We start from the raw sequence: 10,832 nt of genomic DNA, 5'->3' as shown, positions 1-10,832 counted from the left end.
CGAATCCCACAGAGATGGTGCGCTAAAACTATTGCGGTTATATTCTGGAGGGTTTGGTTAGCTACCACGCTCGGATTGAGTCTCTACCTAGGCAAGAATTTAAAAGTAGTATCCTACTGACTAGAATGGGGGAGAAGTGTAGAGGTGCAGCTGTGTACGTGGAAATGGGTAATCATGGTATAACAGAAAATATTCGAGAAGTACTAGGTTTCTATTTTGGGCCAAACGGAATATCCGAAGGTAGTGGGAATTGTGTGACTAGGCTGACAGATCTGCAGAGTACAAACTAAAAGTGAAGGACAAAAGGCAAAAAGCATCTAAAAAGTAAAAGTGGTCCCCAACTATTGACATGGACATCATCTTCTTCAACACACTTGATCGAAATTAAATGACAACTCCAGATTCGCCACGTAAAACACAGAATAACAACTCACGAACACAGATCCACAAATAAAAATTCCAAATCTGAAATCAAACACCAACACTGTAACTCCGCATACCGGTCAACATGAAAACGAATTGAAACTCAAACTAGACTTTGCATGCAACGATTTACTTCACAATCAAACAGTTCCCGATTGTACTAACTCAGAGAAAATTACGACGAAAACAGCAACAACCGATTTAACACTTAAAATAACCAGAAACTCTAGATCTAAGCTAACTAGGCAGAAGGAAAAGAGATCAGCGAGGTAAACTGAACAGAAAACAATTTCATAGCATAAAACAAGTTCGGATCTGCAAACAAAGTAGTTCTAAGCCGTGAAAATCAAAAGCAACACAGATCCATCGTGAAGAAAAACAAGAAATTTAAACTACGAAAGCGAAATAAAAGTGTTTGCCACTTCGGGCGATGGAACTCCTAAACTATGATCTTGCTGGCTGGAACGAGGATGAATGGAACTCCGGGAGCTTCTGGAACTCAGGTAATCATGGTTGTGTTGAGGAATGAGAAACTGGACTGGGCTGAAGAACTGAACTACCGAGAGAAATCTACCTAAAAGTGATGATGGTGAAAAAAAATATCTCTTTTTCTCTCCAAGTGGGTTCCTTTTATAGGGAGGCTTACCCTTGATTTTAGGGTAAATCCTTATTGCAAGATGACTCCTTTGGCCTTAATTGTGGGTAATCAGCCTCAGCTATCCGTCTTCTCTATCTCGAACCGTTTTAGCATGTATACTGATCAGGATAGCAACATCCTGACACCATTTTTCACTTGAGTTATTCCGAAGCTTCCCTACTGGTTAGAACACTCAATCTGCACGCTTAAGCAACTTGTTTTGCAGATAAAGTTCAAATATGCACATCATACTGACCAGTAACCAAGGCCTAGAATACGACTTATCACATATTGTTTAGAATTATAAGTTATCACACTTAATATGTAGGACTAAAAGTTTTTTTTGGACAAATATAAATGACTAATTTTGAATTTTAGTCTAAAAAAGAATTTGTATTAACATGAAACAAATGTTGAATGTTGATATTGTATAAATGCGAATGGACCTTTTTGTACACCCCATGTTCGGTCTGTCTATGATTCGGAGTCCCGATTCACTAATTACTATAAATGGTATATAAGTTTCACATTCCACTAACTCATTATACTCATATTTTATTAGTAAAAAACTAATAAGTATTATAAAAAATGAGACTCACATTCAACTAGTATATTTTTCAACCAGTTCCTCTAACATTTCCTTAAATTTATATAATACAAACTCTTAATTTCGGATGGAAAGAGTATTTATTAAATCTTTAAACCTTTTGCATTAACATGAAACAACGATGAACCATGGATAATTACCCACAAATATGTTGTCAACAATAATTCAATTTCCAGACAGCTGAGTTCTGTGGAATTCAATTACAAATGAAAGAAAAATGAGAAGAAAATAAACGTGGGTAGAAATGTCGTTGTTTTGGTAGTGTTGATCTAGGTACTTAATTTGTACTTACTTCACACACACAATTATGAAAACATTCAAATCTTGTGGTATTTTCCCATGTTCTTAGCAAGTTTGTGACGTCTATCATTACTTGGATCAAATAAGACTATCTATCACCAAGCTCTATGTATTTCACTTTTTCAAATGCATCAACTTTTAAATTTGATCAATTTCTTCTCTCTTTTCTACCTACTCCAATACAAAATTTAAATTTTAAAAAGCAAAAATATAAAAGCAAGTGTGTAATATATCTGTTTAGATCAACTGTTCTACAAACCACAAGGAAAAACATGGACTCAAAAACTGGGGATTGTTTCTCAATTTTCATTGTCTTCTCTATCATATATTGCCTCAATTCAGATAGCTATAGCCAACCACCGCAACCAAAATCGCCACCAGCGCAGCTGCGGCCGCGCCCCACATCCAGTAGTTCGTTGCCTTCTTGCGTTTCAGTATCGCCTTGGGCAGAGAATCCCCGCCCCTGGCGCGCCCCCTCTGCCTCACCGAGTGTTCCTTCCGCTCCTTGCTCTTCTTCGCCACTGCCACTTCCACTTCAACCTTCTCCTCCGCCTTCTCCGCCTCAGCATCCTCCGCAACAGCCTCCCCGGCTTCCTCAGACTCGGCTGCAGCAGCAGCCCCACCGCCACCGCTCTTCTTCCTTGCCCTCTTCTCGCGCTCCTGCATAGATAGTGACGAAAAACTATAAGTCAAAGACTTACTAATAACATGAAACGAAAAGAGATAGAGATCGAGAACGTTCTTTGAGCTTCTTCTCGGCTTCCTTCTGAGCTTTTATCGCTGCTTTGGTGGCCGCCTTCTCTGCCAGCTTCTTCTTCCTCTCCTCCGCCTGATTACGCTTCGTGATCTCTTCCTCTCTCTTGAGCTCCTTCAGCTTCTTCTCGTCAACGACTACTTGACGAGGATCCTTCTGTGGCTTTTCCACAGGAGGGGCCTCTTGTTCGTATTCCTTGTCGGTTTTCGCCAAGGCGGATTCGGCCTTGGTTTCTTCTTTATGGTTTTTACCGCTCTTGGCTTTCCCGACTACTTTCTTCTCGAGGGGAGTAGCTTCCACCCTGGAGGTTTCCTTGGCTTTTGTCGGGACAACCTCGGCCTCTGACGGAACTGGTCTCTCAGCTACCACTAGTGGTTTCTCATCAAAGTTCCTCAAGCGGCCGTCCTTGCTCAACTGCCTTGAATCGAGTGATTGCAAAATTCTACTTTCGTAGTCGGTCCGGAAAGCCTTATTACCATTCCAGAGGGCCATGAAATTCTCAGCCTAGCAGGAAAACAAGTTCGAGTGAAAAAATTGATCGTTCCAAATGTAGTTTGTCCGAAATGAAGGTGATAGATTTCAAGTACAACAAAAAACTGAACTCATCAAAACTTCCTCAACTATCTACCAAAACCTTCATATCAAAATGCAACATACGTGATTTGTTACTTAAGCCCGAAGAGTATTTATCATACCTCTGTATTTGAAAGCTCCTTCACAGCATTGATATCCTTTTTTGATGCAAGTACTTTAGCCTTTGCCAAGAGGTTACGGTTATTGTAGAAGGGGGAATTCTGCAAGTCAAAGTAGCAACTCCATGATCAAATTCAAATGTAAATTCATGCACGAGTCACGACTAGGAGAATCCTTGAAGACTAATAATATGTTGACTGTAATGTAAACCGATATCTAAAATAATCCATAAATACACGGGCACAAACACAAAGAAAACAAGATTCAGGAATTGAGTAAGATATGTAACTATAGCATATTGAGGAAGTATAACTTGGAAAAAAAGAGAATGTTTGTTTAATCTCAAGATGAGAAGAAAATTACATAATGGCCAGATAGAAAAATAGTAAATTAATTTCAGCCATTCACTTTTTGAACTTTGAGCTCGCTGCATTTTGATATTTCATTCTTATTAATAATAAAAACAAAAAATATTCAATTGACCAACCAAGCGCCGAAACCGAAGAGAGGCTTTCTACTTTGAACAAGTAAATGTGAATCCATAGGCCTTGTTGAACAATAAAAAATGAGGCAACCACTGCCTAGTTATAGACAGAGTAGAACACAGTTAATTGATTGATATCGTGCCTACCACAGCTTATTTAATACCCATAACAGTTTTGCTTCTAATAAATATAATCCAGATATTCAAATCAGCTAGATAACTGAAAATTTCACAAGCATGCCATAATCAGTAGTACTAGATAGATGGTAACACTAAACAAAAAGATCGAACCAAAGTTATGAGGATTGTCAAAATAATAAATAGAGAAACATACCCCTTCGTCTCGTTTTTTCCTCATTTCAGTAATGCTCTGAAAAATCTTATCCCTCTTCTCGGTAACTGCAGTAAGTTCTTCTTCTAAGGCATTTATGTCTTTCTCAAGATCCAACTTTTCTTCATCTAGCTGTTTGATCTTGGCAAACACCACCTGTTTCTCCTTCCTAACTCCATCGAGATCCACTCCTATCGACTAAAATTGTATGGTTGTCAGAAAATGATCAGACCAGTTAATGCAAGGGAATGCTGGTCTGTAGATCACTGAAAATTATAAAATTATAAAAAATAAAAATCATGATGTGATTCTTACTTTGACCTGGTCTTGGATATCTTCCTTTTGCCCCAACGAATCCTGAATCCTTGCCCTCTCAGAAGCATAAGCAATAACCTTCTCCCTTGTTCCCTCAAGTAGTTTAATTTCTCTGAGAATCTGTTTCTCTTCACTGAGAGGAATACTTTCGTGTTGAATACGGTATTGCAAGCTTTTGATCTGCACAAGGTCAGTGAGATTAGAAGATATTAGATTCTAATAGTCACATGTAGACAAACAAAAATTCTGGATAAAATATATTTCCATGAAAACTTACAACATCATTGAGTTCGGCCTCGGATGAACATACACCCGCGCCCCTATTATCTCTAGAACCAGACGAACCTCTCAACTTGCCTAGAGCCTGCTGAAGAGGTTCCATTTCTTTTCTCTTTTCATCCAATACAGACCTAAACTGTTTGTTCTCAACACTTAAAGAATGTATTTGAGTTCTGACCTCCGCCCTTTCGGCCTGCAAAACACATTCAATCACAATAGCTTCGCTGTCATTATTCAAGCAATTGGGAACCTACATCAATGCAGATACATGGGTAGCATCCCAGAGAGAGCAGATAACCAGGAAATGAGCAATAAGAATCTCTTCTAAAAATATGGTGATAAAAAGGATAACATTTTGAGGTAAACATATTGAAATAACATTTTACCCAAAGCCAGCCCTTTACAGCTTTTTTACCACTTTACAGTTTGAATTAAAAGGAAAAAAAACATTGCCAGTTATAAGCATAATAGTTAGCAAATCACAACTTTAGGACTTCACATTGTAATCTAAATACATAGCAACCTACTCAAACCATATTCCATTTTTCATTATACACGGGATCATTCACACACAAAACACATAGTGTGAGGCTTTACCCTTTTGGCCTTCAGTTTCTCAAAAATCTGTGACCGCGCCTGGTTCTTTTTCTGCAGATCTTTATCAGCCATATCAAGCTTGGCCTTCAGATTTTGGTCTTCAAATGCTCGGTATCTAACAATGTAAAAGGAGTGAATCTGCGTGGGCTCAGGCCACTCATCGACCACATCCTTAGGGAAATTGGACTCGGCAACTTTATTCAGTTCCACACCTTTTGCCGGCTCCTCGGCACCATGAGAGCCAAACTTTATGTCAACTTTTCCAACTTCAGCCGAGACATCGGTTTCACTCAGAGCATCCAAGGCTAATTTCGAGTCTACAACCTCCATACCCATGATACGTACCGTCAATAGGTAGAAACAGATCTCGATTCCTGAAGCAGAAGACAAAAAGCTTAAGTAAAATTTACTTAATAAATCCAGTACACCTCCAATTACGAATTCAGCATATGAAACATAGATCAGCAAACATCGAGTATACACAGTCACAAGTATGTTGTTCAGAAGACAATAGATTTAAAGAATTAAGTTTTTCTAAGGGTCAATTTTTCAGACTTAAAATGCAAATTTCTTCCTGCGTAAATGTCTGATGAGAAATAGAAATTAAAAATTCATATTTTTTGTTAATACTTCAAATCTGGTAGCGAACAGTATTAAACCACAACCTCACTCGAACTCGTCAACGCAGCTCCAAAAGATGCAATTTTTACTCAACAAACACATCCACACAACAGATCAGGGAACCAAAATTCAATCTTCAGTAACAATTAACCATCCCCACATAAGAAATCATTGAAATCACGCAGTAAATTGAAGTTGAAAGTCCCAATTGATTTAAAGAACAAAAACTCAATTGATTTAGAGAACAAAAACCGCAAAATCTAAGTATATTGACTTTAAAGGAAATCGACATAAAACAACAGCAGCAGGCAAAATAAACACAAAAGCTACAAACCTTTTCATGATCAAATAACAAAAACCCCAATTCACCTCAAAGCGGATCGAGATCGGTGGATCATAATGTAACAAAAAAACGTGGATATAAAAGGATTGAAGCCTGATTAGGAGATTGAAGCGGAGTGTGGAATTAAGAAAACTAACATACCTGGAAATGTCACAAAAACTTGGCGGAGAATTCGAATGGAGTGGTATGAAGGAGAAAAGGACTGCCCTCGGAGCTTTTATGCTGGGGAGTTTTGTGTGTGAGTGTGTGAGAGAGAAAATCTTGATTTTTTAGAGGCTAAATTGGATATTTATTTTTGAAACTATATATATTTTTTAATGGAATTTTCCAATTAATGTGTTTTCCACTTTTATCGCGTGTATAATTCAAAAGAGGAGTTGTTCATAAATGGAAAAATTAAGAATTACCGTTCTTGTAAGATTATCTGAAAACAATTTTATTAGTAATAATTAACTTTTGATACTTTTAGTTTAGTGATGAATCCGCGAATTTTTGATGGTGATGAATGCAGGAAAATGCAGATCACGACACAGAGAATTTACGTGGTTCGATTTACTGAAGTAAATCTACGTCCACGGGAAGAAGGGAGGGCAAGATTGTATTGCTTGATCTGGGATTACAGCTTACAACACAGACTTGCTATATGATATTTTATCTCTAGAGAGCTTCTTTAGAACTTAACCCTTTTCTATCTGATCTAAGTTCTATTTATACATTGAACCAAGATCGTGGCATGCAGCACCATTTACTAGGCAGTGGATGTCGTGGAGATCGTGGCGATCTTGCATGGGTCCACTATCCTGCATGAGTTAATGACTGCTTGACACCACTAAATAGATCGTGGGTGTAGTGGAGGTGGAAATCCTGCATGAGTCCACTATCTCCTAGTTCGGTCGAATACTGAGACCGAACTGCTGAATTATTGCCGAGCAGCTTTTGCCGATCTAAGAGTAGAGCTTGATGCCGACCTGAGAGCAGAGTTTGATTGGTTGGCTTTTACCGAGCTGTAGGCTGGGGCCGAACTCTTTGGTTGTGCCGAACTGAACTCTTTAGTCATGCCGGACTGATACTCTTTAGTCATGCCGAACTGATACTCTTTCTTGGGCTTTAGGCTGATGGGCTTTACTGCTGTTGGGCTTGTTTAGTACGTACTCCATCATACTCCATCACTACCCCCCCCGAAAAGCGAAGTGAATCACTTCGGCATTCTGGATAAAGGTACGGGGTAAGTTGATGTTTGTCCTCGGTCTGATGAAGTGAACTCTTCTTTGACCGGACTTGGTTTGTGTCCTAATTTGGCGAGTTTTATCGCTCGGATCGGACTTTCCGTTGTCCTAATTTGGGGATCGGACTTTCCCTTGTCCTAATTCGGCGAGTTTTATCGCGTGGATCGGACTTTCCCTTGTCCTAATTCAGGCAAGTTTTATCGCGTGAATCAGACTTTTGTTGCAGTTCGTTTCAGACGAAGTGCTTGATTTTTAAGCCGAATTGTGGTCTTGTATCCTCTTTAGAAGCTTGGACTTCACAATCGTTGGCTTATTGCAGTTCGTTTCAGACGAAGTGCTTGTTTCTTAAGCGGAATTGTGGTCTTGTATCCTCTTTAGAAGCTTTGACTCACAATCGTTGGCTTATTGCAGCTCGTTTTAGACGAACTGCTTGTTTAAGCTGAATTGTGGTCTTGTATCCTCTTTAGAAGCTTGGACTTCACAATCGTTGGCTTGTATATGTTCTAAGAAGGGGATCAGCCTTCGAAGAACAAGATACCTCAGTAACATTTGTAAGAGACGACACGCACAGAGACAGACAAAACACACAGACAAAACGCACAGAGACAAACAAAGACCAAGCAAACCAAAGAAAGCACATTGACCGAACAGGACTCAAGACTGACTGACCGGACTGTCTCTTACAAATGGAACTTCTTGAGGTTGGAAATGTGCCATGTTCGGGGTACCTGTTCTCCTGACATGTGAGCCAATTTGTAAGACCCTTTGCCGAGGACTTCTGACACCCGATACGGACCTTCCCATGTGGGTTCGAGCTTGCCCAGCTTTTCTGCTCGGCTTACTTCGTTGTTTCTCAAGACGAGATCTCCCACTTGAAATTGCAGCTTCTTCACCCTTTGGTTGTAATACCGGGCTACTTGCTCCTTGTACTTGGCTGCTTTTATGCATGCCAATTCTCTTCTTTCTTCGGCAAGATCTAGCTCGGCTCTCAGTCCGTCGTCATTCATTTCTGCTGAGAAGTTTAGAGTTCGGGGACTGGGTATGCCGATCTCCACCGGAATCACGGCTTCAGTGCCGTACACAAGACTGTACGGAGTTTCACCGTTGGAGGTTGTGGGTGTAGTTCGGTAGGACCATAGGACTTGAGGGAGATTTTCTACCCATTGTCCTTTGGCTTGTTCTAACCGAGCTTTTAACCCTTTCACCAGGATACGATTTGTTACCTCCGTTTGTCCGTTTGCTTGTGGATGAGAGACCGAAGTGAACCGTTGTTGAATATTCAGCTCTTGGCACCAATTCTTGAACGTCTTGTCGGTGAACTGAGTCCCGTTATCCGAGATGAGGATGTGGGGTATGCCAAATCGGCACACTATGTTCTTCCAGACGAAATCCAATGCCTTCGAGCTCGTTATCGTAGCTAATGGTTCAGCTTCCACCCACTTCGTAAAGTAGTCCACGGCAACGATTAGGAATTTTATTTGCCGAGGAGCTTGTGGTAGTGGCCCTACTATGTCTATACCCCATTGCATAAAAGGCCAAGGGCTTTGCATAGTGGATAGATCGGTCTGCGGCATCCTTGGGATATTTGCATGGATTTGGCACTTCGGGCATGTCTTGACGAGCTGCACTGCTTCTTGTACCAAGGTTGGCCAATAATATCCCCATCTTAGAACTTTTTTAGCTAAAGCTCTAGCTCCGATGTGGCTGCCGCACGATCCTTCATGAACTTCTCTGAGGATGTAGTCCGTCTCTTCTGGCCCTATACATCGTAATAACGGCTGAAGGTAGGACTTTCTGTATAAGACTCCTCCATGAAGTTCGTACCGAAGTGCTCGGTATGTGATTTTCCGAGCTTCTCTCTTATCCTCGGGCAGTTGTCCTTGATCTAGATACTGTAAGATCGGCGTCATCCAGTTCGGCGAGCTGGTTACTGAATGTACCTCAGCTTCATCAATGCTTCGATGCATCAATTCCTCCACCTTTGAGCTTGGACATGCGGCTAACTTACTTAAAGTATCTGCTCGGCTGTTTTCTGCTCTGGGAATGCGGATTATCCGAAAATAAGAGAAACTTCGGCTAATGCTTTGCGCTTTGTCTAAATATTTCCTCATCCTCTCATCACGGGCTTCACTTGTACCCAACATGTGATTCACTATGACTTGTGAATCACAATGGATTTTGAGAGACTTGATACATAGACTTTGCGCTAGCTGGAGTCCGGCAAGGAGGGCTTCGTATTCGGCTTCGTTATTAGTGGTTGGGAATGAGAACCGAAGTGAATAGGTTACCTCGTGTCCATCGGGAGCGATAAGCAGAATACCAGCTCCACTTCCCTTTTTATTCGAAGCTCCATCTACGAATCCGCTCCAGCAGTCCGGCGGCTCTTCTTCGGATTCCAAGGGCTGTGCTAGTTCGGCATTGGTAGAATTTTTCTGTTCGGCAATGACAGGGATTGCTTGATCGAACTTGGCCTCTGCAAGAAAATCTGCCAAGGCTTGTCCCTTGATGGCTTTCCGAGGTAGGTACTCGATTGAGTGTTCTCCCAGCTCTATGGCCCATTTGGCGATTCTGCCTGATGCTTCTGGCTTGGTCAAAACTTGCCGAAGAGGCAGATCGGTTAAGACGCATACCTTGTGAGCATAGAAGTATGGCCGCAGTCTCCTTGCTGCATTTACTAACGCCAGAGCAATTTTTTCCAGAGGTTGATACCTTGTTTCTGGATCTCTTAATGCTCGGCTTGTAAAGTAGATGGGAAACTGCTTTAGGCCTTCTTCTCGTACAAGCACCGCGCTAATGGTTTGATCGGATGCCGCTAAGTATAAGAAAATCACTTCGGCATCTGTTGGAGCAGAGAGAATTGGAAGCTCGGCTAAATAACTTTTGAGCTCGTCAAAAGCCTTTTTCTGCTCGACTCCCCACTCAAACTTTGGTGCCTTTTTTAACACTTTGAAGAACGGCAGTTGCTTTTCGGCTGCTTGGGAAAGGAATCTATTCAATGCGGCTAGACATCCAGTTAGTCTTTGCACATCGTGTATGGACTTCGGCATCGCCATGTTCTGAATAACTTGAACTTTTGAGGGATTTGCCTTGAGTCCGTCCTTTGAAACCCAACAACCCAGAAATTTTCCCGAATCTACCAAAAAGGTACATTTTTGGGGGTTGAGTTTGAGGTTGGCTTTTCGGAGCACGTCGAGAGTGGATTTGAGGTTGTCTTCGTACTCC

General features: G+C 41.0%; 1 protein-coding gene across 1 annotated transcript; it reads right to left on the bottom strand.

Moving 5' to 3' along the window:
- Positions 1-2,176: 2,176 nt before the first annotated feature.
- On the bottom strand, positions 2,177-6,666 carry LOC121804963 (proton pump-interactor 1-like). The gene is made up of 8 exons (XM_042204697.1): positions 6,526-6,666; positions 5,421-5,794; positions 4,822-5,016; positions 4,545-4,724; positions 4,233-4,427; positions 3,417-3,515; positions 2,710-3,225; positions 2,177-2,627 (listed from the first exon to the last, which is right to left on the bottom strand). The coding sequence occupies exons 2-8, from the start codon at positions 5,754-5,756 to the stop codon at positions 2,301-2,303; spliced, it is 1,848 nt and encodes a 615-aa protein (XP_042060631.1). The 5' UTR covers positions 5,757-5,794; positions 6,526-6,666; the 3' UTR covers positions 2,177-2,300.
- Positions 6,667-10,832: the final 4,166 nt, after the last annotated feature.

This window comes from Salvia splendens, chromosome 5, assembly GCF_004379255.2.
Source record: "Salvia splendens isolate huo1 chromosome 5, SspV2, whole genome shotgun sequence".
In the NCBI taxonomy this organism is placed as follows: Eukaryota; Viridiplantae; Streptophyta; class Magnoliopsida; order Lamiales; family Lamiaceae; genus Salvia; species Salvia splendens.
Note: the sequence above shows the minus strand (reverse complement) of the source record. Positions and strands in the feature narration are given on the sequence as shown.